Source organism: Nyctereutes procyonoides, unplaced genomic scaffold, assembly GCF_905146905.1.
Source record: "Nyctereutes procyonoides isolate TBG_1078 unplaced genomic scaffold, NYPRO_anot_genome, whole genome shotgun sequence".
Lineage (NCBI taxonomy): Eukaryota > Metazoa > Chordata > Mammalia > Carnivora > Canidae > Nyctereutes > Nyctereutes procyonoides.
In genome coordinates this window covers 13,202,173-13,229,693 of record NW_026575025.1, presented here as the reverse complement: position 1 = coordinate 13,229,693, position 27,521 = coordinate 13,202,173, and the positions used below count along the sequence as shown (strand labels likewise).

General features: G+C 53.3%; 4 protein-coding genes across 9 annotated transcripts; 2 read left to right on the top strand and 2 right to left on the bottom strand.

Annotated features, from left to right (window-relative positions):
- The first annotated feature begins 366 nt into the window (after positions 1 to 366).
- TAF6L (TATA-box binding protein associated factor 6 like) lies at positions 367 to 12,301 on the top strand. Of its 4 annotated transcripts, XM_055309470.1 has the most exons (13): positions 367 to 606; positions 832 to 938; positions 1,193 to 1,252; positions 3,846 to 4,005; positions 4,439 to 4,525; positions 5,295 to 5,445; positions 5,604 to 5,654; positions 6,146 to 6,240; positions 7,672 to 7,746; positions 7,890 to 8,110; positions 8,479 to 8,611; positions 11,238 to 11,366; positions 11,492 to 12,301. In XM_055309470.1, exons 3-13 carry the CDS (start codon positions 1,245 to 1,247, stop codon positions 12,260 to 12,262), a joined length of 1,881 nt encoding a protein of 626 aa, XP_055165445.1. In that variant the 5' UTR covers positions 367 to 606; positions 832 to 938; positions 1,193 to 1,244; the 3' UTR covers positions 12,263 to 12,301. The 4 variants fall into 4 exon arrangements, with proteins under 4 accessions (XP_055165445.1, XP_055165465.1, XP_055165438.1 ...); XM_055309490.1 differs by lacking the exon at positions 832 to 938 and having other exon boundaries at positions 4,444 to 4,525; XM_055309463.1 differs by lacking the exon at positions 832 to 938.
- A 28-nt stretch (positions 12,302 to 12,329) lies between these two features.
- Positions 12,330 to 15,144, top strand: TMEM179B (transmembrane protein 179B). 2 transcript variants are annotated; one of them, XR_008662440.1, is made up of 5 exons: positions 12,330 to 12,486; positions 13,365 to 13,552; positions 13,635 to 13,769; positions 13,872 to 14,094; positions 14,974 to 15,144. XR_008662440.1 is itself a non-coding variant. In XM_055309551.1 (5 exons), exons 1-5 carry the CDS (start codon positions 12,391 to 12,393, stop codon positions 14,317 to 14,319), a joined length of 660 nt encoding a protein of 219 aa, XP_055165526.1. In that variant the 5' UTR covers positions 12,330 to 12,390; the 3' UTR covers positions 14,320 to 14,513. The 2 variants fall into 2 exon arrangements, 1 of the variants encoding a protein (XP_055165526.1); XM_055309551.1 differs by lacking the exon at positions 14,974 to 15,144 and adding an exon at positions 14,158 to 14,513 and having other exon boundaries at positions 13,872 to 13,950.
- On the bottom strand, positions 14,616 to 15,773 carry TMEM223 (transmembrane protein 223). 2 transcript variants are annotated; one of them, XM_055309565.1, is made up of 2 exons: positions 15,368 to 15,773; positions 14,616 to 15,039 (listed from the first exon to the last, which is right to left on the bottom strand). In XM_055309565.1, the coding sequence occupies exons 1-2, from the start codon at positions 15,681 to 15,683 to the stop codon at positions 14,747 to 14,749; spliced, it is 609 nt and encodes a 202-aa protein (XP_055165540.1). In that variant the 5' UTR covers positions 15,684 to 15,773; the 3' UTR covers positions 14,616 to 14,746. The 2 variants fall into 2 exon arrangements, with proteins under 2 accessions (XP_055165540.1, XP_055165546.1); XM_055309571.1 differs by having other exon boundaries at positions 14,919 to 15,039; positions 15,363 to 15,726.
- Positions 15,774 to 15,868: 95 nt separating this feature from the next.
- On the bottom strand, positions 15,869 to 26,671 carry NXF1 (nuclear RNA export factor 1). Its single transcript, XM_055309504.1, has 21 exons — positions 26,480 to 26,671; positions 24,777 to 24,960; positions 24,405 to 24,558; positions 22,902 to 22,985; positions 22,687 to 22,791; positions 22,512 to 22,592; positions 22,333 to 22,402; positions 22,102 to 22,190; positions 21,867 to 21,974; positions 21,603 to 21,712; positions 19,756 to 19,792; positions 19,387 to 19,455; positions 19,248 to 19,303; positions 19,011 to 19,118; positions 18,837 to 18,895; positions 18,608 to 18,723; positions 18,446 to 18,488; positions 17,775 to 17,847; positions 17,091 to 17,273; positions 16,338 to 16,398; positions 15,869 to 16,225 (listed from the first exon to the last, which is right to left on the bottom strand). The coding sequence occupies exons 1-21, from the start codon at positions 26,505 to 26,507 to the stop codon at positions 16,187 to 16,189; spliced, it is 1,857 nt and encodes a 618-aa protein (XP_055165479.1). The 5' UTR covers positions 26,508 to 26,671; the 3' UTR covers positions 15,869 to 16,186.
- Positions 26,672 to 27,521: the final 850 nt, after the last annotated feature.

Sequence of the window (27,521 nt, the reverse complement as noted above, 5' to 3'; positions counted from 1 at the left end):
GGCAGAGGGAGAAGCAGGCTCCATGCAGGGAGCCCGATTTGGGACTCGATTCGGGGACTCCAGGATCACACCCTGGGCGGAAAGCAGGGGCCAAACCGTTGAGCCGCCCAGGGATCCCCGACAATACGCTTTTGAAAACATACAGGAAACCATAGGTACGGACTCGAAAACTCCCAAGAGCTGTTGCTTTAAGAAGCCCGAGTCTTCAGTGTCACGTGACCCCTGGCGCCCAGAGGCTTTTACAGCTCCTTCCATGGACCAATCGCGTGGCGGGAAGCTCCCCGGGAGGGCGGGAACTTTGTAAGGCGCTCGCCGATTGGCTGTGCTCTTGGAAGGTGGGTCCTGGGCTCGGAGAGAGGGAATTAGGGTGAGCAGGGTGAGCGGGAGCAGCCGCCGCGGCGGCCGTCTCGGTAGCCTCCTTCGCCGTGCGGGAGCCCTCTGGTGAGCAGGTCCTCGCAGACCCGAAGACTCTTCGCCCCCCTGCGGGCTGCGCACTCAGTGGTCTTAGGGCCGGCGCTGCTGGGGTCCGCCCCCTTCGCTGGCCACGTGACCCAAGTTCCGTAACCCCTGACCTCCTCCACCCCACTGCACCTTACCACTTAAGTGGTAAGTATGAAGCGAGGCCCGGGGGTGGGATGCACACCCTCGAAGCGGGTGGCGGTCAGTGCCCACGCTCTTTACCAATGTGGCTCGTGGCTGCGGATGCAAAGAGGAGGCTGAGGAGGGGGATACCTTGGTCATTAAGACTTTGTGCGTCTTAATGTGGGCACTAGTAAGGAAACTCCCTCTGCGCTTTCCGCGTCGGCAGGACTATTTACTCGCATTTTACAGATGGGGAAGCAGAAAATTCGGGATTATCCATTGGCGGGTCTCCAGCACCAAGTCTTCGGGCTGGGAATCCAGGCCTTGTTCCCCGGCACAGCCCGCCACTGCTGATGGTTAGGAACAAGAGTTGAGTCCCTGCTCCCTACTTAGTGCTTGCTGGATGATCTTGGACAAGTCATTGAATATTTAACCTCTCTGAGCTTTGATTTCCTTGGCTGTGAAATAGACATAGCATTTACATAATATGCATCTCATTGTTAATGAGGATAAAATGAAATATACGCCATATAGAGCACTTAGCTCTGTGCCTTAGGCATAGCATGTGCTTAGAAAAAAAAAAAACAGCTTTTTTTATTTGTTTTTGTAGCCAGTGTTTATTGAGGGCGTATTATGTGCTGACACCGTGCGGGACGCTGGGGATGCAAAGGTGAGCAAACAGGCATGATCCTAGCTGGTGTGGAGCTTACGGTCTAGTGGGAAGGTAGGTGTTAATCACAAAGCTATACAAATATGTAATTACAAATTGTGGAAAAAAACAGTTGTGATCACTACTATGAAGGCAAAGTACTGAGGCAGTGTGGAGGTCTGAGAAGACTTCCTGAGCAAGTAGTGACATTTCAACTGAGATGTGAAGGAGCAACTAGGAGTCCACTAGACAGAACGGGGATGGAGGAGGAGGAGAGTGTTTGAACAAGAGCAAACAGTTTATGAACATCCTGATAGCAGGTGTTTTTGGGAAAATGGAAAGAGGCCATGGTGGGAATGCAGAGCACAAGAGGGAAAGAAGGGTTGTAGAAGTAAGTGGACACACAGGACGTGGGAACCAGGTTTGTCCTTTTATTATTTTTTAAGGTTTTATTATTTTTTCAAAGATTATTTATTTATTTATTCATGAGAGACAGAGAGGCAGAGACATAGGCAGAGGGAGAAGCAGGCTCCATGCAGGGAACCTGATGTGGGACTTGATCCTGGGACTCCAGGATCACTCCCGGAGCTGAAGGCAGACACTCAACCGCTGAGCCACCCAGGTGTCCCACTTTTTTCTTTTTTTTAAATATTTTATTTATTTATTCATGAGAGATACAGAGAGGCAAAGACATAGGCCTAGGGAGAAGCAGGCTCCCTGCAGGGAGCCTGATGAGGGATTCGATCTCAAGACTGGAGGATCACGACCTAAACCAAATGTGTCCCTAGGTTTGTTCTTTATTTTTTATTTTTATTTTTTTTAAAGATTTTATTTATTTATTCATGAGAGACAGAGAGAGAGAGAAGCAGAGACACAGGCAGAAGGAGAAGCAGGCTCCCATGCAGGGAGCCCGACGCGGGACTCAATCCTGGAACTCCAGGATCATGCCCTGGGCTAAAGGCGGTGCTAAACCCCTGAGCCACCTGGGCTGCCCTAGGTTTGTTCTTTATTCCAAAACCAATGCAGAGCCACTGGGAGGAATTTTTTTGTTTAGTGATTTTTACTTATTGGAGAGAGCGAAGGAGAGAGAGAGAGAGCAAGTGAGCGAGCATGAGCTAGAGGAAGGGCACAGGGAGAGGGAGAAGCAGGATCCCAGCTGAACAGGGAGCCCAATGTGGGGCTTAATCCCAGGACCCTGAGATCATGACCTGGGCCCAAGGCGGATCCAAAGGCAGCTACATAACTGACTGAGCCACCCAGGTGCCCCCCTTTGTTGCGTTCTTATTCTGCCATATCCTGCGAGCAGAAGAGCAGGTTCCTGCTCTTAGGCCTTGCAGCCAAACTGGGAGATAGTCCAGCTCTAAAAACCCGATAGTCCTCGGTGGCATATGGACAGGAAGACCTTAAAGGACAGACTGGATTTGCCTTGCCAAAGAGACTTGGAGGAAAGAGGGAGACAGACCAGCCAGAGCTGGTGGTGAGCACGGGGCAGGCCGGAGCACACTAGGCTGGGCTCACTGGGAGGAGGGATCCATCCACTTGAACAGCTGTGGGGATTTGGGACCAAACACAGAATTTCAAGCTGGGGAGTTTAGAGTTTCTTTTAGAATCAGTGGGGAAGGGATCCCTGGGTGGCTCAGTGGTTTAGCACCTGTCTTTGGCCCAGGGTGTGATCCTGGAGTCCCAGGATCGAGTCCCACGTCAGGCTCCCTGCGTGGAGCCTGCTTCTCTCTGCCTGTGTCTCTGCCCCTCTCTCTCTCTCTCTCTCTCTCTCTCTCTCTCTCTCTCTCTCTCTCTGTCTCTCATGAATAAATAAATAAAATCTTAAAAAAAAAAAAGAATCAGTGGGGAAGGACTGAATATTTATTTATATCTATATTTTTAAAGATTTTATTTATTTGAGGGAGACAGCAGGAGCCATGGGGAAGGGCTGAGGGAGAGAAAGAAGCAGGTTCCCCACTGAGCAGGGAGCCCAGTGTGGGGCTCCATCCCCAGACCCCGAGATCATGACCTGAGCTAAAGGCAGACCCTTAACCCATTGAGCCACTTGGGTGCCCAGGCCTGAAGATTTTTGAGCAAGGGAGAAGTAGTGTTTTCATTGAGAGTTAGTTGGTAGCACCTGTAGCAATAATCAGAAGGAAGAAGACATGAAGTTTATACTTAACTGACCACGGTTACATCTTCCATCGTCTCTTTGGGTGGTGTTGCATTCTAGTCCCTGGCTTCCCTGTACACCAGCTCACTTTGTCCTCACAGCAACTTTTCAGAGTTAGGGAGGGTGGGGATGATGGCCTGTTTTACAGGTTGGGACAGGAGGGCTCAGGCTGAGGAGGATCTCAGCCACAGCTCAGCCACATCTGGCTCAGGAAGTGGTAAGGCGTGGCCGGGACCCAGTTCAGTGCAGTCCCCAAGGCCAGGCCCCTGTCGGGCAGCACTCCTCTCTGATCAGCTCGGCTTTTTCTCACGCTTCACCTCAGCGCTCAGAGCCTCGGTGGCTCCTTGTTCAGGGATCTTGGAGCCAGAGCCATAAGACTGGCCCAGAAGGCCTGGAGTCAGGCTCCTGGGCTCCGAGGGGGCCCAGGGGGCTTTTGACACCTTCTCTTCTGGCCCCCAGCTCCATCAGCGTCATGTCGGAGCGGGAAGAGCGGCGGTTTGTGGAGATCCCCCGGGAATCGGTCCGGCTCATGGCGGAGAGCACAGGCCTGGAGCTGAGCGATGAGGTGGCGGCCCTGCTCGCGGAGGATGTGTGCTACCGGCTCAGGGAGGCCACCCAGGTCCGTTCCCCTTCTCTTCCAGCACGCCTCCCTAGCTCTCCCTGTACACCCCCTGCCCCGTGGGGATTTAGTCAGCAGGTGTGTGTCTGGCACCCACTCTGCTGTGAGGGAACACCGTGGAGGTGGCCCCCGCCCTCCCCAGAGCTCCCATTGAGTCTTCTGGCCAATAGAGTGTGGTTGGGCATCTTCTCACGTGTCCATCTTCCCAACACCCGTGCCAGGCTGACCAGGCGAGTTCATGTGCACATTCTGCCTGTGAGAACTTGGGTCACAGAGTGGGAGCATTACTCTGGGGGCTGTTTGCCCAAGACCGGAGCTGGATTTGGGTTTTCTGATCTCGGTTCCTGTGTCTTTCTTGTCGCCTGGCTATCTCTTTCCTGGGGGACTCCAACCCCCTGCTCTCTGTCCCCTGACTTTGTTCCTCCCCTCTCAGAATAGCTCTCAATTCATGAAACACACCAAGCGGCGGAAGCTGACCGTTGAGGATTTCAACAGGGCCCTCCGATGGAGCAGTGTGGAGGTGAGCTGAGCATAGGCTGCAGAGGCCTGTTGTGAGGCCTGCATTGGATTGGGCCAAGAGGAGGGTAAGGGAACAGCCTGGGCGCAATGTCAGTATTAAAGCGTCCTGCAGAGTTGTTGTGGGCCAAGGACTTGAGGGAAGAACGTCACGTGTAGCAGAGAGTAGTGTTGGGATGCCTGGCTCACTCACTCGGTGGGGGACCTGACTCCTAGTCTCAGGGTTGTGAGTTTGAGCCCCATGTTGGGCATGGAGCTTACTTTAAAAGAAAAAAAACAGTAGTGTTATCAAAGTTGGGTGAGTATAAGGACCAGCAGCATGGGGGTGTGGGGCTCAGCCTGTACGAATCTGGGAGGACCAAATTCTCCTCTCTGACCCAGTGAGCACTGGATGCTCCAGCCAGATGCCCAGCAATAGGCTTGAAGCCTCAGGTGTCTCCCCTTTTTTCAGGACATTTTTTTTTTTAAGATTTTTTTTTAAGATTTTTTATTTATTCATGAGAGGCACAGAGAGAGAGAGAGAGAGAGAGAAAGGCAGAGACATAGGCAGAGGGAGAAGCAGGCTCCATGCAGGGAGCCCGACATGGGACTGGATCCCAGGTCTCCAGGATCAGGCCCTGGCCTGAAGGAGGCACTAAACCGCTGAGCCACCCAAGCTGCCCCCTTTTTCAGTACTTTTGGACCTCCCTCAAGCATAGACTCTTTTCCCTGGTTGGTAGAGTGCCTCCTCCCTCCCCGGATTCAGCCTGCCCTCTGATCCTCTCTTTGCTCAGGCTGTGTGTGGTTACGGATCCCAGGAGGTGCTGCCCTTGCGCCCTGCCAGAGAGGGTGAGCTTTACTTTCCTGAGGACCGAGAAGTGAACCTGGTGGAGCTGGCCCTGGCCACCAACATCCCAAAAGGCTGTGCCGAGACAGCTGTGAGAGGTGACTGCTGAGGTCCTATGGTGGGAGTGGGGGGCCGAAACTGGGTTGTCAGAGGAGGGGTGATGGGCTGGCTGGTGGATAGAGCAGAGCTCAGAGGGGTGGGTGATGCTACAACAGGCAAAACCCTAGGCTGACCCATCTCTCTGCTCTGGTTCTAGTTCACGTCTCCTACCTGGACGGCAAAGGGAACCTGGCACCGCAGGGATCAGGTAAGGTGTAGTGTGAGGAACAGACTCCCTGAACTTTCCTCCCTTTGGAACTGAGGGGGGTATCCCATACCTCTGATTGTTCATCTGACAAATATTTATTGATATCCTGTTCTGAGTGGGCACAGTCCCTGCCCAGAGGGCTCGGATTTGGAGATAGGAGCCCAGACCTGGAACCAGTCATGGGTTGGATGGGTGTTGGATGCTAGCACAGAAGTCTAGGCAGCTGGGGTCCCTGAGGGCAGGTGTCCAGGAGAGATTGAGGACTGAGCAGGAATCTGCCTAGGCAGAGTACAGAGCAGAGGGGTGGGGAAAAGTCTGCAAGGTCAGGGCTGAACAGGCTGCTCTGAGGAGCTGGTGGCTCCGTGCTCTGGGAGTCCTGTCTGAACCGGTTTCTGGCGGGGGTGGGGTGGGGGTAGGAGGGTGAGTGAGAGCGGGCAGGGGAGGCCAGCTAGGCTCTCCACCCGGACCACCTTCTGCCCATCTTCCCACAGTGCCCAGCGCTGTGTCTTCGCTGACTGATGACCTTCTCAAGTACTACCAGCAGGTGACTCGGGCTGTGCTGGGGGATGATCCACAGCTGATGAAGGTGAGTGAGTGGGCCAAAATTGGGGCGTAGAGTCCAGCTTTCAGGTTCCCACGAAACTCTTTCAGATGCCTACTTCCTGTCCACCCCATACCACTTGACTGACTTGGCTGGAAGCTGCTCTTGGTGGGGGTGTCATGCTCGGGGGCTGGTCCTCCTCCAGGACTGATGCTCCTCCAGGACTGACTCGTCTTCCCACTCTAGCAGGAACCCTTGTTCTCAGCAGGGCCATTTGGGGGGCTCAGGTGGTCAGTACCCCCACACTTTAGTTCCAGAGCCTCCACTTTAGGGTGTCTGTTGACCTGGGGCCAAACGGGGCAGCCACGTTGCAGCTCTCATTTGCCTGTACTTGAGAGGTAGAGAAGGGAAGTAGAGGGAGCCTGGTCAGGGGGCCCAGGCAGGCCTGCCCTGAGACCCTGCTGCTTTAGCCTCTGGGACTCCCCAGAGTGTGCTGGACACTACCTATGGTTGGTTGGTCTTCTCCTATCCAGAGACAGGTGAGTGCTAGCTGGGGGTTCTGCTCAACCACGTGGCCTTTCTCTGATGGTTTACATCCTGCACTTCTTCAAGTGTCTGGCCATTGCTGCCACTTCCCCTGCAGAATTGGGAATGTTGCCACCATATGTTCCTGCCTCGGGAGCTTGGCTCTGGTTCTCCAGGACAGTGCAGATGGCTGGATGGAGGGCTTGGGAGCTGAGCTCCTTCCTAGCCAGTTGTTTGCTTTCACAGCATCTGAGTATAGGAGCTTTTCTAGAGGGGTTTGGAGTATATAAGTAATAGAGACTCAGGCCTAAGAGAGTTTTTCTCATTAACTTAACTCTCTTTTTTTCTGCTTAGAAAAGTAACACCAGTATGTTCATTATAGAAATATTGCAAAATATATGAACTGGAAAGTGAGAGTCTCCAATTGCTATTTTTTAACTATGATTACTTTAGTATAAACTAAAGTGGTATTATAGTAAAGACCTGGTTTTAGAACAGCTGCTTTTCTCAGTTAAAAAATATGTTGGGCATTTAGGTTGCATTCAATTTCATATTATTACAGACAGGTCTGTGAGTGGGTATGTGTATCAGTGGGTGTTTCTTATAGTGTGTTAAAGTGATAGAAATACAGTTGCTGAATCAAAGAGTGTTGACATTGAAAATTTTAATGTGTAAGTACTCAATCATCCTTTAATAAATGTCAGTTTAGGGGCGCCTGGGTGGCTCAGTTGGTTAAGGGCCTGCCTTTGGCTCAGGTCATGATCTCAGGGTCCTGGGATCGAGCCCACTTGGGCTCCCAGCTCAGCAGGGAGTCTGCTTCTCTTTCTTCCCTTGCCTCTCCCCGTTTGTGCTTTCTCTGAAATGAATAAATAAAAATAAATGAGTAAGTAAATCTTTTTTAAAAAGTCAGTTTATATTTAGGGCTGGTACATCCAGTGTAATCCTTTTCAGATTGCTCTCCAGGATCTGCAGACAAACTCCAAGATTGCAGCACTCCTGCCTTACTTTGTCTACGTGGTCAGTGGGGTGAGTGACCAGGCTGGGGCAGAGGAGAATGCTTTGCAGGGAGGTGACCCAGCATCGTGTAGGGCTCGTGGCAGGTGCCATCAGAGCAGCAGGCTCCAACCTGCACCCTCATGTGCCCCTCAGCCACCGTCTTCTACAAACAGGTAAAATCTGTAAGCCACGACCTGGAGCAGCTGCATCGGCTCTTGCAAGTAGCCCGGAGCCTGGTTCGGAACCCCCACCTCTGCCTGGGGCCCTATGTTCGCTCCCTTGTAGGCAGCGTCCTCTACTGTGTCCTGGAGCCATTGGCTGCCTCCATCAACCCTCTGAATGACCACTGGACTCTTCGGGATGGTGCTGCCCTCCTGCTCAGCCACATCTTCTGGTAGCCATGGGGCCTCGCCGAACACAGGGTGGGGTGGCCCCAGGGCTGAGGAGTTTGTAGTCAAAATCAGGTGAAATGTGTGGCGTCAAGGCTGGATGTTGAGAGGTCAGGGAACCTCTTCCATTAGAGCTTTCCAGCCTTGAAGCTGTGGCAACCTGGGAGGAGTCTGCACATGGATGGCAAACACCAAGGGCCAAGGGTTTGGTCCTTCGGCCCTTCAGGTAGTCTTGTCACCCGGAGCCCCATTGCTCACTCACCCCAGTGGGCCGCACAAGTGCTGTTTTCTCTGTGGGCTCTGGATTGGGCTTGAGTCCAGTTGGGCAGCCCCGGGCCTCATTGACATCTTTGACTGAAGGTTGCTTCCTTAGGACTCATGGGGATCTTGTGAGTGGCCTGTATCAGCAGATCCTGCTCTCCCTGCAGAAGGTCCTGGCAGACCCCGTGCGGCCTCTCTGCTCTCACTACGGGGCTGTGGTGGGGCTGCATGCCCTTGGCTGGAAGGTGAGGACTATAACCTTTCCCACAGAGCCATAACGTCTCTCCTTTAGGATTAGAGAAAACAGTATTTGTCTCTTCTCATAAAAATGATCTGTGCTTGCTGCTGCCAGGTATTAAGCTCTTGCCCGAGGTCAGGCTAATTGATACTGACTTTCTGTATATTAATGTCTTATTCTTTCAAAAGTTGTGCCAGGCAGATAGTAATATATCCTCCACTTCATGAATTCCTGCCCATTCTATGTTAATCATGTGAAGGATCAATTCCTCTACTATTTTTTTAAGCTTATTTACTTTTAGTAATCTCTGCACCTACCGTGGGGCTCAAACTCATGACCCCAAGATCAAGAGTTGTACACTCCCCACTGAGCCAGCCAGGCACCTCATTCTTTTTTTTTTTTTTTTTTTTAAAGATTTTATTTATTTATTCATGAGAGACAGACAGAGGCAGAGACATAGGCAGAGGGAGAAGCAGGCTCCATGCTGGGAGCCCGATGTGGGACTCAATCCCGGGACTCTAGGATCCCGCCCTGGGCTGAAGGCAGACACTTAACCGCTGAGCCCCCCAGGCGTCCCTTCTTTTGCATTTTTAATGTAGGTCATATAGTAGAAATAATGACAAGCTTTATTCCATCTAAACCTAACACCTTTAATTTTTTACTTTATTGCTGGGACTACTAATATTTTAAAGATGATGATAAGGGGCATCCTTGTATCATTTCCAATTTTAAGGGAAGTGCTAATAACCTTCCCACTTAGGCTGATGTACCTTGTGTTGATAACCTTTCTCCGATGAAGAGAATTATTTCATATTGCTTTATATTCTTGGTTTTATCATTTATGTTGAACTTTTATTGAATGCTTTTTCTGTATCTTTTGAATTGATCCTAAGGTTTGTCTGCTTTTTTCCGTTAATGTGATTTATGGATTTTTATTTATTTTATTTTTTAAAGATTTTATTTATTTATTCATGAGAGACACACACAGAGAGAGGCAGAGACACAGGCAGAGGGAGAAGCAGGCTCCATACAGGGCACCTGATGTGGGACTCGATCCCGGGTCTCTAGGATCAGGCCCTGGGCTGAAGGCGGCACTAAACCGCTGAGCCACCCGGGCTGCCCAGATTTATGGATTTTTAAAAAAGATTTTCTTTATTTAGGGAGAGCCCAAGTTCTCACCCTCTCTCTAAGTAAAGAAAATCTTTGAGGGCAGCCCCGGTGGCGCAGCGGTTTAGCGCCGCCTGCAGCCTGGGGCATGATCCTGGAGACCCTGGATCGAGTCCCATGTCAGGCTCTCTGCATGGAGCTTGCTTCTCCTTCTGCCTGTGTCTCTGCCTCTCTCTCTCTCTCTGCATTTCTATGAATAAATAAAATCTTAAAAAAAAAAAAGAAAATCTTTGAGAACTTGCACACTTAAGAACAGTGCAGGGAGTGGGAGTGGGAGACGCAGAGGCGGAGGGAGAGGGACAAGTCGATTCAAGTGGATTCCATGCTTTGTGACCCTAAGTTCACCCCCTGATCCAAATGGAAACTAAGAGTCAGGACTGAGCAATCCAGATGCCCTTATTTATAGAATTTTAATGGTAAATCACCATTACATTTGTAAGATAAATAGGCTATAGTATAGACTTTTTTTTTTAAGATTTTATTTATTATTGAGAGACAGAGAAAGAGAGGCAGACAGAGAGAGAGAGAGAGAGAGAGAGAGAGAGAGAGGCAGAGGGAGAAGCAGGCTCCATGCAGGGAGCCCGACATGGGACCCGATCCTAGGTCTCTAGGATCATGTCCTGGGCCGAAGGCGGTGCTAAACCGCTGAGCCACCGGGGCTATCCTATAGTATAGACTTTAAAAGGAATCTAGGGACACCTGGGTGACTCAGTGGTTGAGCATCTGCCTTTGGCTCAGGGCGTGATCTCGGGCTGAGAGCCAGCTCCATACAGGGACCTTGATGTGGGACTCCATCCCCGGCCTCCAGGATCACGCCCTGGGCTGAAGGCAGGTGCTCAACTACTGAACCACCAGGCATCCCATATAGTTAGAAAATTATTTAAGTTTTTATAGCTGAGGCAGTGGTGAGTTCTATTTCTCTAGGAGCTTGCTGATTTAACATTTCAAATCCTCAGGCTGTGGATGACCAACCGAAGAACTCTCACCCACCAAAGCACGTAACAGAGGTCTCCTCTGTGAAATCTCAATTGCTTTCCTGAAAATTAATCACAGGATTTAAAATTTGGCATGATGAGTCCAGGTCTATGATCAGTTGTTTGGTTTTGTGCAAGTGGTTTGAACTGAGTCTATTTCCTCAGCAAGATGTAAACATGCCTACTGACTATATAGGCTAAGAGTTGGCAAATTAAATTGGTCTTTTAGCAATGGGCATTACCTATACCCTCTTAGCCCCTGTCATACAGGTCAGTGATCATAGGGTCACTTTATATTGTTTGTACCTGACCTTTATTCCCAGTGCTTAGCAAAGGCTTGGGCATACAGCGGGTTCCCAGTAAATGCTGGTGGAATATACCAAGCTGAGAATTTCATATGGGAGATAAAAATAGGTCTTCCATGGGAAAGGGTACTTGAGAGGCAATAAGCAACAAAGAGGTGCTTTACTGTGTTCCTTCTCTCCCTTCCAGGCAGTGGAACGAGTCCTGTACCCACACCTGTCCACTTACTGGACAAATCTGCAGGCTGTGCTAGATGATTATTCCGTCTCTAACGCCCAGGTTAAAGCAGATGGGCACAAGGTTTATGGAGCCATTCTGGTGGGTGCCTGCCCCTTCCAGCCTCCCTTCTTCCCTGCTTGAACTCAGCAGCTCCCCTGCCCTAAATCTTTATGGGCCCGGGTTCCTCCTAGTTCTTGCCTATCCCAGTCCCTCTGCTCTTGCAGGTGGCTGTAGAGCGACTGTTGAAGATGAAGGCCCAGGCGGCAGAGCCCAACAAGGGAGGCCCAAGCGGCAGGGGGTTCCGGAGCTCAGACGACCTGCCCTGGGACAGCCTGCTCCTGCAGGAGTCTCCCTCCGGAGGCAGTGCGGAGCCAGGCTTTGGGTCTGTGCACCCGCTACCGCCAGGAGGCGCGGGGCCGGAGGATCCTTCCCCCTCAGTGACTCTGGCGGACATCTACCAGGAGCTGTACGCTTTCTTCGGGGACAGCTTGGCTACCCGCTTTGGCACGGGTCAGCCGACACCTACCACTCTGCGGCCGCCCGGGGACAAGAAGGAGCCGGCGGCCGCCCCGGACTCGGTGCGGAAGATGCCACAGCTGACGGCCAACGCCATGGTCAGCCCGCAGGGCGACGAGAGCCCCCGCGGCGGCGGCCCCGCGTCCGCCTCTGCGCCCGCCGCCTCCGAGAGCCGGCCGCTTCCGCGCGTGCACCGGGCGCGGGGGGCGCCCCGGCAGCAGGGGCCCGGCGCCGGCACGCGTGACGTCTTCCAGAAGAGCCGCTTCGCCCCGCGCGGCGCCCCTTATTTCCGTTTTATTATTGCGGGGCGGCAGGCCGGGAGGCGGTGCCGCGGGCGTCTCTTCCAGACCGCCTTCCCCGTGCCGTACGGGCCCAGCCCGGCCTCCCGCTACGTGCAGAAGCTTCCCATGATCGGCCGCACCGGCCGCCCGGCCCGCCGCTGGGCGCTCTCGGACTATTCGCTGTACCTTCCGCTCTAAAGCGGGGGCCTCTTGTGTGAATAAAGCCCGGTGCCGGAAGTGACGTGTGTCGCTCGTGGGTCGTGCCGGATGAGGCGGGGCTTGGGCGGTTGGCTCTCGCGGCCGTGCTTCCTGCTGGCGGGGGCGCCATGGCGCTGCTCTGGCCGCAGCGCTTCGAGCTCTTGCTCCTCACGGCCGCCTTTCTGTGCGGGGCCGTGGCGGCCGCGACGCTGACCCGGACCCAGGTGCGGGGCGGGGCGGGGCCGGCCTTGGGGGCGGGCAGGCGGCGAGGGGTGTGGGGGAGGCAGGCACGGTCTTCCGGCGGGGCCGGGCCCGCCGGGCTGCTCCTGGAGCGGGTGGGCCAGGTGAGGCCCAGGGCTCGCCGGCCTGCGGCCGGGATGCTTCGGCGCCCACGGCGCTCTGTGGCTCCGCCCGCCGGTGTGCTGCTTCACAGCCGTACCCTCGCCAAAGGGACGAGTCCTCAGGAGTGACTTAACGGCACCAGACGTAGCCCGGCCTGTCTGCCCCGGCTGCTTAACTTACCCGGTTCTGCAACAGAAGTCGGCCCTGGCCCTGCCTTCATCCTTTAAATCAGACACTGTTGTGCCGAGCCCTGCCAGGAAATAAAGCTCGGTGTGGCGGCGACGACCAGGCTACCGCACGATTACAGCCCAGTGTGTGTGAAGGACAAAAGAGCCATGTAGAAAACGCCCGCGTACAGCAGAGGGTTTCCCCAGCCCGGCAGTCCTGTTCACAAACACAGGCTCATGTACCATAAAGTAGGCACTGTTAGGAATTTTTGATTTTACGGATTAGAAGACGTCGGAGAGAGCCGAAGGTTACACAAGTTCTGGTTTTACTCTAGGATTTCTGAAGAGGGAAGACCAGAACTTGTGAGGCATCTCCGAAGCTCACTGTCTTTTATAACCACCGCCTATTTCCTGATCCTTCTGGCCACTGCAGGTTTGACTTCCCCAGCAGGCCCTCGCCATCAGTCTGTGGACAGTGCATATAGAACTTCCTAGGGTGGCCCTCTCCTAGGTTATCCCTCACACCTGTCCTGAGCCTGCGCCAAGGCTTTTCACCTGAAATGTAGGTAGGGATCAGCAGCTTCTCTTCACAGGGCTCCTTCAGTGGCTGCTGTCCCCTGTATGGTGTGGCCACCCTGAATGGCTCCTTCCTGGCCTTATCCCAACCTTCGGCCCCGTCCGTTTGCTACTTTGTGGCTGGGGTCTCTGGCCTCCTGGCCCTCTACTGTCTCCTGCTTCTACTCTTCTGGGTCTACAGCAGCTGCATCGAGGACTCCCACAGGTGACTGCCCTACCCTCGGCCGGGGGCTGAGTTGGGAGTAGTCCCATCTCAACTACAAGGCTGGTTCTCTCCCTCCTCCTAGAGGCCCCATAGGGCTCCGCATTGCATTGGTCATCTCGTGTATAGCCATCTTCTTGGTCTTAGTGTCTGCCTGTATCCTTCGGTTTGGCACCCGTTCTCTCTGCAAATCCGTCGTCTCCCTCAACGTTACAATTAGGTAATGGGAGAGGGAGGGAACCCTGGATGGGGCTGATGGCCTTCCTTCTGCAGAGGAGAGCCTATAACCCTCTTTCTCACCACTGTCTCTTTGACCTCACAGCTGCTCCGAAGCCCAGAAAGTTCCATGGACACCCCCTGGAACCGCCCTGCAGTTTTACTCCAACCTACACAATGCTGAAGTGAGGTCCTGGGATATGAAAGACCGGGTGGAGACCCAGGGGTCTGCAGGTTCCTGGAGGCATCTGTAGTTGTGGGGGTGCCCTGAAGCAAGAGGCTCCAAGGGACTGAAAGGCTTTTGACCTGACAGTGAATAGAGAATAGCGGTATGTGGGTGGAAGTGGGTAAGATGGCCAAACTCCTCACACTCCTGTTCCTGTTTCCCACAGACCTCTTCTTGGGTGAATCTGGTTTTGTGGTGTGTGGTCTTGGTGCTTCAGGTGGTGCAGTGGAAGTCTGAAGCCACCCCATACCGGCCCCTGGAGCAGGGGGACCCTGAATGGAGCTCTGAGACAGATGCTCTCGTTGGGTCTCGCCTTTCCCATTCCTGAAGAGTAACCAAAGGATGCTGCCTGCAGCCTAAGACTCGGTGCCCAAGTGCCTACAGTTCTGTTGCCCCCTTGTGGCCCTGTTTATACTGGGAGCCCCTTTGCCCTCCACGAGGGAAACATGATACTAGGCCCCCTCCACCTCTCTTCCTACAGTTGTTTTTGTACCAAAATATTATATTACTTTTTCCCTTCAACTTGGTACTGAGTTCTTGATGTTAAAGCACTGTAGGCAGGTGGATGGGAGGATATGGTGAAAGCTCAACAGACAAGGAACAGAAGTAAGAGGTACCATCAGCTGCCCTTGGGATGGCCACCCTTTTATTTGCTAATGAACCTTGGGCCCCCTTGTGACCTTGGTTGTCACCCCATCCCTAAGGTTCAGTTTTTATTCCCCTCTGGGAGGGATGAGTGACCGGAGGTGGTTTCTTCACAAGCTGCGGTAGGCACCTACAGTATTGTCAAAGAGTTTTGTGTTGGGGAAATGTCCAGCTTTGTCCAAGAGGAAGTAGAAGCGCCGGCCTTTGATCTTTAGAGGCAACATAGCAGGGACTTCACCGCGGTGGGCCATGCAGGATACCTGATTTAAAGGGACGGTGAAATGAGCACCCAAGCCAAAGGGGGCATGAGTGGTGAGGGTCACCTGCTTCCCTCCAGCCCGGAGCATCACTGAACGCACAGAACGGAGGGAGAAGAGAAGACCAGCACCAAGTACCAGGGTACCTGCAGGAAAAGCAAAGCTTGGGGTGAGGGGTTTTCACTGGAGAGGTAAGTAACAACCTTTCCAGTGCCCTCCGAATTAAAAAATTGTGATGATAGTAACATTTACCGAACTCTTCTACGTGACTCTTGTGTTCATCCCCCCCCCCCCAACAACCTTCATGTCCACCCTCGTTTTAAAGGCAAGGAGACAGGTCCAGAGCTCGCAGAATGAGGGGCACAGCTCCTCCTAGCCTGAAGGTCGGGAGTCCCGCCCCGTCCGTGCCGGAGCAGGGTGGGTCGTGCCCTGCCGCCCCACGTCCCCGTGGCGGGAAGCCAGCCCGCACCTTACCAATGGCGCCGCAACCGACAGCCAGACCGTAGCGCCAGAGTGTGGAGCGTAGGTCCAAGCGGCCGCAGTCTGGGATCTCGGCGTCTGGAGGCAGCGCCCGGGCCGGCGGTCGGGCCAAGGCTGCCACGGCCAGAGAGGCCCAGAAGACGCCCTGGCCCGCGCAGAACAGGCCGAGGACGGCGAAGAAGCTGCCCCGTTCGTGCTCAAAGAGCAGCACGTCCCGCGGCGGGGCCACGTCGTGCAGGAGCTGGCGCGCCGGCAGGGACCGCAGGGCGACTAGTAGCCGCACGGAACACAAGCCCCCAGGTGCCCCCATGGCCCATTCGGCTACGGCGCCGCTTCCGGGGTAGGACTTCCGGTTGGAAAGCCCCGCCCCTGAGCTTCCGGGCAATTGGTCCGGGTTAGTCCCTGGCGGGAACAGGGTGGCGGCCCTTCACCCCAGACCCGCGCGCGTACTAGGCAAGAGCGAGGCAAAAACAATGTAGCAAGCATGACACAAAATACAATATCACTCTTTTATCTTAAAAAGTAGGGCAGGTTTGGGGGTTAAGTACACAGAGCACCTAAGTCCTTCGGGGAGTTTAGTGTCAGTTCTACAAAGTAAGCTTTGGCTTCCTGGCACCAGTGAGGCTCAATCTTCTGGAAGGCTTCCAGAAGTCTTCCAGAAGGCAGGTGAGGAGAGGGATCCAGCAGCCCTTCCTCTTGAGTCACAGTCACGGGGTGGCCTCGGGGCCAGAGAGGAGACGACAGCCATGACAAGGAGACATCACTATCCAAGGGCTATTTTACAGGGAGCTTCTTCTGGGGCAGGACTACAGATTACTTCATAAACGCCACTTCTGGGATCTCGCCCTTGGCCTTAGAGAAAAAGAGAAGGTCAGATCCAGGCCCTCTCTCCCATTCCCTCCCCTGGCTTGACCTCTTAAGGCCCAGAGATCCCTCGCCTTTTTGCTGAAGTCCCCAAACTTACCTTGAGATGAGTAAAGGCCTGGGCAGATCTGGTGTAGTCCCAGTTGTTGTCTTGAAGGCACCTGGAGTGGGGGAAGAGCAGGAACCCCCCATCAGAACCAGAATAATGCACTCACCCTGACCACTTCAAAATCCACCCTATTAACCCCCACCATGTGTGCCAACAATTGTATACACTCTTGCACTATGTGTTACAAATGAAAAATTAGTAAAAATCCAAATGTCTATCACTGGTCTATTGGATACAAAGAAGTATTAAATAATGGATCAAGATTACTAAGGTAATTTTTTTAATCTTTTTTTTTTTAAATTTTTGTTTATTTATGATAGTCACAGAGAGAGAGAGAGAGAGAGAGAGGCAGAGAGACACAGGCAGAGGGAGTAGTAGCAGGCTCCATGCAGGGAGCCCAATGCGGGACAGACTCTATCCCGGAACTCCAGGATCACCACTGAGCCACCCAGGGATCCCCCAAGGAGCACTCCTTACTCATTCCCACCCCTACCTCCATTTACCCCTATTCTTTTTTTTTTTTTTTTTTTTTTTAATTCATTTATGATAGTCCCAGAGAGAGAGAGAGAGAGAGGCGCAGAGACACAGGCAGAGGGAGAAGCAGGCTCCATGCACCGGGAGCCCGACGTGGGATTCGATCCCGGGTCTCCAGGATCGTGCCCTGGGCCAAAGGCAGGCGCCAAACCGCTGCGCCACCCAGGGATCCCGCATTTACCCCTATTCTTACACATGCCCAGCACTTACTTCTGGGACCATTCAAGGTTCATGCCAGACTGGGTAGAGAATGCCTGCAGCATTTCCTGCTGCTCTGGGGACAGGGTGGGCACTGGACTGGAGGAAGGTGTAGGTGCAGGCATGGCGAAGGCTCTCTGGATCTCATCAGCGCTGGCATTCCGCACAAATAGCTCGTCATTTACGATGCACAGTCTTTGGGACAAAAAGCACTTTAAACAGCTGGACAGCCAGCCAACCTCATCTTCCCAAAATTATTCCTGTTCTCACACTTGACAGATTTTTTCAATATCCCCAAAGTCCTCCTCCCCATTCTTGGTCATTACCTTTTATCATTTATGCCCCTTCCCATAGAACCTGAGTATAGGGTTAGCTGCCAAACATTAGAATTACATATTTCCTCCAATTCAGGACAGTTCTTCTCCCCATTTATCTTCACAACTGACCAAGGAAGTTGTTAGTAGGTAGCTTATACTAGTTTCTAGATGAGGAAACTTGCCAGGATGAAAAATCAAGACAATCTGGCTCCAGAGCCAAGCTCACCACCACTGTGACAGCCTCCTCTTGATTCCCCCTCAGCTTTCTGAAATTCTGAAAACATCCTGAGGACTGGCTCCCCCTACACCTCCCCCACCAACTCCCATTTGCTGGCCATGGATTGGGACTGGGAACCCATGTGGAAAGCCAAACACTTACCCTGAATTGCTGGCAGGAACAGCGACAAATGTCCGGGTGAAGGCTCGTAAAGAATCCCGAGACTTTCCATCCACTGCAATGTCAACAACGGCAAAGACTTCTTAGAATCAGCTACACCATGTTTACAAAAAGCTTCTCCAATCATGGTCTTACTTGATACAACTAAACTGAAGTAGACTAGACTGATGATTATGAGCATCCAGGGGAGCAGAGGGGAAGAGGAGTGTCAGGCCAGGGAGGACAACCACCACCACAGTTAGCCCACCAGGAGTATTAGTGAGCCAGCTCCTGTGTCAGGCACTTCACTGACTCCCCACAGCACTCTATGACATGGCTATCACTAACCCCCTTTTACAAATCAAGAATTTGAGGCTCAAAAAAAAAAAAAAAAAAAGAATTTGAGGCTGAGAGATAACATAAGTTGCCCACATGGGACCAAGGCTGGAATAGAAACTCACTACTGCCTGACCCCAAAGTCTGTGTCCTCATCCTCAGACTTGTCCCATTTCCCAGACAGAAAAGACAGGTGGAGATGGTAGGCCTCATGGAGATGGCCTGGGGCAGAACAGGAGGAGCTCAAGGAAGGAAAAGGAAGGGAATGGAGAGTGCTGAGAAAAAAACTAGCTGCGGGAGGGCCCACTCTGCACACCCCAAACTCCAAAGATTCTCACCTTCTTTGAAGACCCCGTTGACAGAAAAACACAGCAACGTACTCTGAAAGAGAAGAGGCGCTGGTCAGCACACAGGCTCCAGCCCGAGCCTGAGGTCCCCATGCCTTGTACCTGTCCCTTCACCCAGTTCAGGCTTCTGTAGCAACAGAAACAGGTGCTTACAGTCTGGGCGCTTATGTCTACCACGAAGGAATTGACGTCATGCTGAGTTTTGGGCAACTCATTGAGGAAGGCCACCACGTTGAGACGTGTGTGCTTCAGCAGCCGGAACCGCAGGGCTGTGGGAGAGGAGAATTCAAGATTAGCAGCTACCAGTCTCCTGGACCCTGTGACCAAATCCCACCTGCCCCCCTTCCCATGCTGCCCTGCCCCCTTCACATCACACACTTACTCGGGTCTTTGAGCTTCTTCACATTCCTGCTATCCTTGAAATACTCGGCCAGATTGCTTCTAGAGGAATAAGCGGAGAAAGGCAGGGCTCAGAGCAGTACGAGTGCTGGCAGGCGCTTGCCTGCAGCTGCTGAGAGATGCTGGTCCTGGGCAGGCTCTGGGCAGGGATACTCACCGGGCAGGGTTCTGGGGGGTGAAGGGAATGCTGAGGGAGCAGCAGGCCCCATCGTGGTAGGCATCTAGTAGCCGCTGCCGGTCTCCAGAGTCGTAAACTGCATAGTACCTATGGAGAAAACAAAAGGGAAAGCCTGAGCCCCGTGGTCTGGAGGGGAACTTGACTGCTCCCGAGAGTCAGCTGTGCTGAGGCTAGCTAGCCCTCCTCTCCCAGCCTTAGGGGCCCTGCAATACTCACTGCTGCAGGAAGTGCAGGACCAGGTTCTTCAGGGTCTCTGTCCCAAAATAGCTTCCCTGGAATCACACAGGTTATCAGGACCATGTCACTGTTATTTACCTGACACAACACAAGTTCAAACTCTATCCCCCCTTCTTACCTTGCAGGGCGGTAACATCGTGGGGGCTTCGACATCAAAGGCAATTGGCGGGGGTAACTCATGGCCATCCTGGGGAAGGTGGAAATTGACAGCATAACCAGAGAGAAAAGGCTGGATGAGTAATGAGACGGGCGAACCAGGAATGAGGAGTCAGAGATCAAAGTGTCTAGGAGACATGGAAAAGGCTCACGGATCCTAAGAGATGCGATTCTTGTCTACTGGTCTTTTTCTAAGGATTATAGCTTTTGCCAGATTCTCAAAGGGCTCCAGGTCTCCAAGTTAACGGTCATACAAACCCACGTGAGCAAAGACCTTTTGGGAGGGAGAGCCTATGGTCATTAAAAAGAACTGAAAAAGTTATGGACTTACCAGGCGTAATAATTTGGGAAATCGTTCTCGAATGGCGCTGTCAAAAACGGGACAGAAGTGAGTGATGCTTCAGAGCCACCGTGCCTCCTGAGCTGCTCTAGGAGCAAATACTCCAACACCCAAGGGATTACCCACCCTGTCCTGCTTGTCCTCTCACTCCTCCCCAGCCTCTGAGCTCTGGGGAAAGAGGCCCCACTCCCCACTTCACCCGGGGCACCCAGAAACAACCGCCTTGAAGGCAGACTCTCTTCTTGCTGCCTGACCCGAGCGCCACAAGAGCAGCACTCCCAGCCCAGGCTTTAAGCCAGGACCTCCTTCCCCTCCCTGCCCCCCTTACCTTCCACCTACTCACCTGTGCAGCCCCGGGAGGAGGGAATGGGGTGGGAGCCCAGGGGCTCCGCTGCCTCAACAGGTATCCATCAGTTCTGCCCAGCCTGGCCATAGCCAAGACCAGAACACACCACAGGGATGGCACAGGATGTTGGGGCAGGGAGATGAGCAAGGTAGGGGTCAGGAAGAGGTGAAGGAAGAAGATGGAGAAGAAGAAGAAGAGAAAGAGAGAAGGGAGGATGGGGCCAAGGCCAGGGAGAGATGGGGACACAGAGGAGGGGAGAGAGTAAAAAGAAAGAAAGCAAAGGCCAAAGAACTAGAAGGCAAGGAGGCCTTAGGAAAAACAAGGAAGAAAAAAGGGAAGAGGACACCCGACACAGCCTTTTCCTTCAGCTGCCCCTTCTTTCCCTGGTCCAAGGTACAGACGGGAAACAAATTCTCGCTGCGGCCGGAGGGCAGTTGCTGTTGGCCAGGTCTCTGTCTGCTACCTGGGTCCCAATCTGAGCTGGGCGTGGGATGTGAAGCAGCCATGGGGGCAGGAGACCTCCCTCAGGAGGGGTGAGGGTTCAGGCCCCTGCAGAGTTGGGGGGGTGAGGGTCTGTGCCCCACCTCTGTTGGCCCCCAAGTTCTCTCCTGATGGCCCCTCTGCGACTGTGCCTGTCTTAGGTTGTTCCTTCCCTGAGGAATCTTACCCGTCTCTGGCTAACCAGCCATCCTCCGGGGCCAAGCAGGGTGACGTGAGGTGTGCGAGTGAGGGCGGGGCAGCGCCCCCAAGAGGGTCAGTGCTCTGTCTCCTCCGCAGTCTATGCCCCCGTGGCCTCCACGCCCAGCACCTGCCTTGGGCTTCCCTCGCCTGCTGGCGGGGCCCCAGCTCTGCTCACACAGCTTGGGGAACCCAGGTTTCTTCTCCAGGGAGGGCCCAGCTCACACAGCTCCAGGCAAGAGAGACAGAATGCATGGCACCAGCTCCGAGGAGGCCTCAACCTCAGCACGAGGGAGAAAGCCCAGGCAACGGTGGCCTTGGGCACGTGGACCGTGAGAAGAGAGTCCCTCTTGGCCAAACGGCAAGAGGGGCTAGCGCAGAACAAAGAAGGAAAGGCCCATCAACAGGAAGTCCCAGGGCAGAAGGGCTTTCTCAGCCCTGGGACAGCAGGCTCTTGCATAAGGCAGCTCCACGTATGGGGCAGATGACAGATACCCCATGGTCATGCCACAAAGCAGGAGATGCCTTTCCTGGAACAGGAGAGTAGGGAGACTCTAGAAAAGGCTGTGTTTGGGAAGAGGAAAGACCACAGAACAGCAAACAGGTAGTCAGGTGAGAAGGAAGGTAAGGAGACCTCGGGGCCAAACTGGGACACACAGACAGACGAAGGGAGGAGCATGTGATCCTCCCAAAGGACAGGTGGTTCCAGCTCAGGGCTGCACATCTCCTGTAGACGGGCACTGGTCAGGGTACATTAGCTCAGCCTCCCGGGGGGTGAAGGTCCCCAGGAGGGGAGACAGAGGCTACAACTGACCTGATGTAGGTGGACTGATCTCGGAAGGTGTCACACAGCGGGTTTCCGTCGAGCCACAGCTCTTCCAGCTTCAGCCCTTTTACCTTGTCCAGCTCCCTCTCAGATTTCAACTGCAGAGAAGAGGGCAGAGAGAGTGGGCAGGAGACCCCAATGAGGGGAGCCGAGTGAGATCCCCACACCGTGCCTTCTGCTGTCAGCAGGCGAGCCCTCTGCACCCTCTACACTCACCCCCCCACACAACATAACCAGACCCTCAGGTCTCACCTCATTTCCGGAGAGGTTGAGGATCTTCAGGTTGGGTGCTTTCTGCACAAGGCTGGACATGTCATCCAGCCTGTAGAGCCTATTGTTGCTCAAGTTCAAGGACAAGAGCTACAGGCAGAGAAAAGATTAGAGGAAGCACTGCCAACAAAGGATTCAGAGACACATCTGCCTCCTAGCCCCATTCTACCTGTCCCACTCTGCCTCCTCCCATCTCAGAGCAGGACAAAAGCCTCACCTCAGGGATATTCTCCTCAATGATTCGCAGGGTAGCCGCCATACAGCTCCTGCGATTCAGGACAACATCGATGTTCTGGGCCACCAAATCTTCAGGTAGCATAAAGGAAGGAAAGGAAGTCTGAGAGGACTTTCCCACGTCAGAGTTCATACCAAACCATTCTCAAACTTTCCCCGCCCGACAGACCCCCTCTGCCTCCACCTCTCTGAGAATGACTGCTGCTAGTCATACCTGGGTCTGAACGGAGACCCTTGAGGTCAAGTGCTTGTTGGGAACCATCGTATCGTTTGCTCATGATCAGCTACAGGGGAAGGAAAAGGGGTCAGTGGTCGCTCGGGTTGTGCAGAGGGGTTGTGGATGTGAGAAGTGGTGGAACTAGAGAGGAGACACATGACGTGAGCCTGCCTCACCTTTAGTTGCTCTACTTGTTCTGGCTTCAGTTCGTTCTGTACAGAATGGGGTGGGACAGAGGAGTTGATGATGATAGATATCTGCAGGGAAGACACAGAGAGCAAGGTGAATTCCAGGAAAGCCTAAGCCACAGGACCATGACCCAACCCCAGCCAAGCCAGGCCCTTTACACACCCTTCGGTTTTCCTGATCCAAAATCTTATAGTTGACAGCTTTCAATGCAGAGGCGGTACTGGCATCCTCCACAAAAAACTGGGCCCGTGTGTTTTCATAGTGAAACTGCACAAAGAGGAAGAAACAAGAGCATGAGACTGGGAGCCCGGGGCCCCTGGTCCAGCTGGCCCCTCACCTTCCTTGGTGCCCAGCCAGCCACCTGGGCCTTATCTCACCTCAATGGGGGTGAAAGGGACACTGCACTTGCTCTGAATCACACTCAGGAGCCATGCCTTGTCATATTTTCTCCCATAAGGAATCTAGATGAGAGAGAAGGAATATCATGTAATAAAGGCTGACCAACAGACTCAACCTAGTGCTCCTTTCACACCTTCTGCCAACTTCCATGACATTTCCTTTTTTTTTTTTAGATTTTTTATTATTTATTTATTCATAGAGATGCAGAGAGAGAGATAGAGAGAGAGGCAGAGACACAGGCAGAGGGAGAAGCAGGCTCCATGCACCGGAAGCCCGATGTGGGATTCGATCCCAGGTCTCCAGGATCGCGCCCTGGGCCAAAAGCAGGCACTAAACCGCTGCGCCACCCAGGGTTCCCATCCATGACATTTCCTAAAGGAAGGGCCAGTTAAAAGTTTTTTTTTTTTACTCAAGTCAGACACAGATTCCTTACCTTCCTTTCTGCCCATTTAAACTTAGTATTTTTCAAGAAAATAGAACTATGTGGTTCCTTTTTTAAATCTAAGATTTTATTTATTTATTTTATTTATTTATTTATTTATTTATTTGACAGAGAGAGAGAGAGAGCGCGCGCGCGCTCAATCAGGGGGAATGGCAGGCAGAGTGAGAGAGAGAAGCAGGCTCCCTGCTGGGGTTTGATCCTAAGACCCTTGGATCATGACCTGAGATGAAGGCAGATGCTTAACCGACTGAGCCACCCAAATAGTTCCCCAAACTATTTGGTTCTAAAAGTTCTAAGATATGATTTAGACCTGGCCCACCCCTCAGAGAACTTAAGAGACCCCAAGCCCCATACTGGGCTTGAGCCAGATAGAGACATTTGGATGTGTTACTCCACCTCCCAACCAGTTAGCACATTTCTTTCTATCTATCTGTCTGTCTGTCTATCTATCTATCTATCTATTTATAATATTTTACTTATTTATTAGAGACACAGGCAGAGGGAGAAGCAGGCTCCATGCAGGGAAGCCGACGTGGGACTCGATCCTGGGTCTCCAGGATAACACCCTGGGCTGAAGGAGGCGCTAAACCACTGAGCCACCCAGGCTGCCCCCCACATTTCCCTTTAGATGGTGTCCCCATCCCCCTCATTCTGCTTATCCCCCTCTAACTCCTTTTCTGAACCTGCTCTTAGGTGTTCTAGGAGAAAGGCTGAACACCTGACTGTGGAGAAAACAGTGAAGATTGATTTTGTTGTGTGAAAAGTAAAGACCTACACTCTGAGCCCAGCCCCCTATCTCCCTTGCACCATCTACTTCCCCAGACACTCACTGTAATCCCTTTTAAGGGGAGGGGGGAGGGGAGAGGGAGAGGAGGAGGGAGGAAGAGAGAAAGAATAGGAATCTCAAGCTGGCTCCATGCTCAGCACAGAGGTGACGTGGGGCTTGATCTCATGACCTTGAGATCATGACCTGAGATGAAATCAAGTGTAGGACAGACACTAAACTGACTGAGCCACCCAGGCACCCCCAGACACTCACTGTAATCTTAAACCAGTTCTTCGAGGTCCCATCCTGGCTGGTGCCAGCCCCTCCTCTCTCTGGAAGAATTCTGTCTCTCCGCACAGTAACATGAATGCGATCTCGATCATGCCAACTGTCACCTCGACGGTTGGGTCGGGGAGGATAGGGGTTGCTGTGGGGAAGCAGAGAATAAAATGTCCGCAAACACTAGGAATGTCTTCTCAAAGGCTTCCCACACTGTTGGCAGGATTATAGCTAAAACTATTCAACCATTAAACTGGCCCTGACATCCCTCACTTTTCCAGGTGAGAAGGGAAATGGTGTGGGCAGCAGAAAGCTATATAAATAAATCTGGTTTGAGCTCTCAAACCAGATCAATTGGTCGCTTACTGTCGTATTCGGGGAACATCCTGGGCATCACTCATTGCCACATCTCTGTCATCTTCCTCCAGGCGGGAAGACCGAATGCCAGAACCTCCTCTTCCAGACCTACGGTTCCCCTCGCCATACTTCCACCGGAAAGGACCCCGGCCTTTCTTTCTTCTTTGAGGGAAACTAACACGGTCATCATGCTCTGGGGTTAAAAAGGACATCCATTAGAAAATATGCTGTCAGTCCAGCTACCCTGCTGTGGGAATCACAGTAGCAAGCAGCCTGTGCTATCAAATGAGATACACACCAACTACAGAGCCCACCTCCATGCAAACCTCTTGCCTGTTCAGAGGAGAACCCTCTCTGTGGCATGGCAGCAGGAGCGAAACAGCACTGGAAGACAGGGCAGGGCTTTAGAAAAAGGACTCAGGAACTGGAACTTACAGACCAGGAGAAGCACAATGTGGAAGTGTGAGTAGAATATGGACCCAGTGTGGAACTAGACCCCTGAGAAGTCACCTGAAATCTGCTTGCTTAGTTTCCCAAATCTATTTAAGCCTTCTCAAAACTTGGATGGTGACCTCTCTCAACATCTCCTAAATCAACCAATCAGGACGATTACATCAGCTCTCAGTAAACAAAGCTTCCCTTGCGCAGAGTACAAGTGTCAGTTACAAATAAAATTAAGAGCTTCTTTAAAATTCTTGTTCTCAAACTGCCACTCTGAACTTTTGGGAATGAGCTGTTTATTTCCTTGGCGAAAAATGCTTTTTAACTTAGGAGACAACTCCTAAGATTCAGGTTCTAGTGGCAACTAGGGAGCTTAGCCAAGGGTCCTGGACTGCTCCCCTGGAACATGACCCTCTGAATCCTGGGGTGTAAGAATAGCATCTTACAAAAAGGTCCCTGACTCCCAAAACGCCTCATGCCTAGTGTTCTGCAAACAATGAACCTTAAGAAATGACTTGGGGGGGGGGCAAAAAACCCCAAAACACCACAACTGAATAGAAGGCACAGCAAACATTCACTGAGAAGTTTCTCCAGTGCCAGGCACTATGCCCCAGGCACTTGATACGAATGATCTCATTAAACAGAAGGGCAAACTTAGGAAGTAAGTACTGTCACCACCTCCTACAGAGATGGAAAATGAGGCCTGGAAGTGGAATTCCCTCAAGCTTGGTGAAGACGACTCAGGACTCAACCCTCGGCTGTCATGTGCTCCTCCTCACCACTCCTCCGCACTAAAACCTTGCGTAGTGTTCGGGCTAGCACAGCAAATTGGTGTGGAAGTCTAAAATATTAAAGCCAAAGCCAAGGCCGCAGGGGACGCGGGACAAGAGACTGGACGCGGTGGAAAATAGGACACAGGGAGCCGATGAACAGGGCACTGACTCATATCAAAGGAAGAGTCCGGGCGCCAAATCGAACTGACAGGCATCAACCACCCACAAAGTTCAAAGGAATCTCGCCACCGCCCGCCAGGCCGCCAGCTCCAGGCCGAAGCTCCTCGCAACGCTACGATTCCCGCGTCAACACGTCCGGCGCCCCCGCCTCGAGTGCGGCCCGACCCGCAGGCGGCCTCGCCCCCGGCCCGCGCCGCCGCCCCTCCCGCGGCCTCCCGCGGCCTCCCGCCGCCTCCCGCCGCGGGGCTGCGGCCTAGACCGGAGCCGCCCACCGGGCCCCGGATCGCCTCGCTCCCCGCCCTGACGACCAGCACTGACCGTTGTAGGACTTCCCCTCGTCCGCCATGGCACAGCGAGAAGCGAGGCCGGCTCAGGCACGGGCCGCGACTCCGCCAAACGTCCGAACACCCAAGCGCCCGGGCCGAAGCGCTCCTACCGCCGGCGCCACCGCATTTATCCTGCGAACTACGTCGCGCGCCGCCGACGTCCCCGGTGGTGGGCGGTGCCGCCAGGGAGCGCGGCCCGCTGCGCGTGCGCACCGGGCCACAGCCGCGCTGGGGGCGGGGCCCGGCCTCCCCCGGTCCTGCCGAGACCCGCGCTCATCCAGCCTGCCCCGAGTCGGGCCCGCCCCGCCGCCTGCCTTCTTCGGTCTGTCGCTACGCCAGCACCTCCGGGGCGAGCGCTGCAGCCAAGTGCAGGCTGCTGCAGCCCGGGACTCCGGGAGGAACACGGAAGGGGCGCCTCACACGAAGGGCTTCCGAGGAGCGGGCGACTCCCGGAAGCGGGAGTGGTCGTTCACAGCCCCCTAGCAGTATGCAGCCAGTACTGAAGTCTCAGCCCAGCCTTCTGCCAGCACCGGATGGATACCCTTTCTTGTCTATAGATTGTCAGGCAACAGAAAACTAGAATGTAAACCCCGAGAGAGCAAGGACCTTGACTAATTCATCTTTTTTTCTCCAGCTCCTGGCTCAGGAACTCTGCCTGGCATGTGCCAATAACTCCACAAACACTTGTGACACAAATGAACTTCCAATCTATGCATCCTTCCAAGAAGTCAATTGACAGCGTGCGTTTATCCAGCTTTGGCAAGCAATTGTCTTCACAACCTCCCCACCCACCCCTGAAGTGCTGTGCCGGAAATACATTCACTGTCAGCTGGGCAGTGAAGATGCAACTGAGACCACCAGCTGAACAAAGGCCAGGGAGAGAGGAAATAGTAAAATGCTGGCCTAGAATAGACATAGGTTCTCCTTCCTTTTCCCCTCTCCAGCCTGCCAAAGTTCTAGGGTCAGCTCTCAGTATGCTGGTGGTTCTCTGTAACTTGAAATTCCTTTAGGGTGTGTGAGATGTGGGGGGACCG

Excerpts from the sequence above, each read along its gene's own strand:
- TAF6L (XM_055309463.1), top strand. Across the intron at positions 5,446-5,603 it reads TGCCGAGACAGCTGTGAGAG|TTCACGTCTCCTACCTGGAC; the intron begins GTGACTGCTGAG and ends CTCTGGTTCTAG. Across the intron at positions 5,655-6,145 it reads CCTGGCACCGCAGGGATCAG|TGCCCAGCGCTGTGTCTTCG; the intron begins GTAAGGTGTAGT and ends ATCTTCCCACAG.
- TMEM179B (XM_055309551.1), top strand. The coding sequence starts at position 12,391 with ATGGCGCTGCTCTGGCCGCAGCGCTTCGAGCTCTTGCTCCTCACGGCC. Across the intron at positions 12,487-13,364 it reads CGACGCTGACCCGGACCCAG|GGCTCCTTCAGTGGCTGCTG; the intron begins GTGCGGGGCGGG and ends TTCTCTTCACAG. Across the intron at positions 13,553-13,634 it reads TGCATCGAGGACTCCCACAG|AGGCCCCATAGGGCTCCGCA; the intron begins GTGACTGCCCTA and ends CCCTCCTCCTAG.
- TMEM223 (XM_055309565.1), bottom strand. The coding sequence starts at position 15,683 with ATGGGGGCACCTGGGGGCTTGTGTTCCGTGCGGCTACTAGTCGCCCTG. Across the intron at positions 15,040-15,367 it reads TGTCGGTTGCGGCGCCATTG|GTACCCTGGTACTTGGTGCT; the intron begins GTAAGGTGCGGG and ends CTTTTCCTGCAG.
- NXF1 (XM_055309504.1), bottom strand. The coding sequence starts at position 26,507 with ATGGCGGACGAGGGGAAGTCCTACAACG. Across the intron at positions 24,559-24,776 it reads GATGTTCCCCGAATACGACA|CAACCCCTATCCTCCCCGAC; the intron begins GTAAGCGACCAA and ends GCTTCCCCACAG. Across the intron at positions 17,274-17,774 it reads GTTCCTGCCAGCAATTCAGG|ACTGTGCATCGTAAATGACG; the intron begins GTAAGTGTTTGG and ends TTTGTCCCAAAG.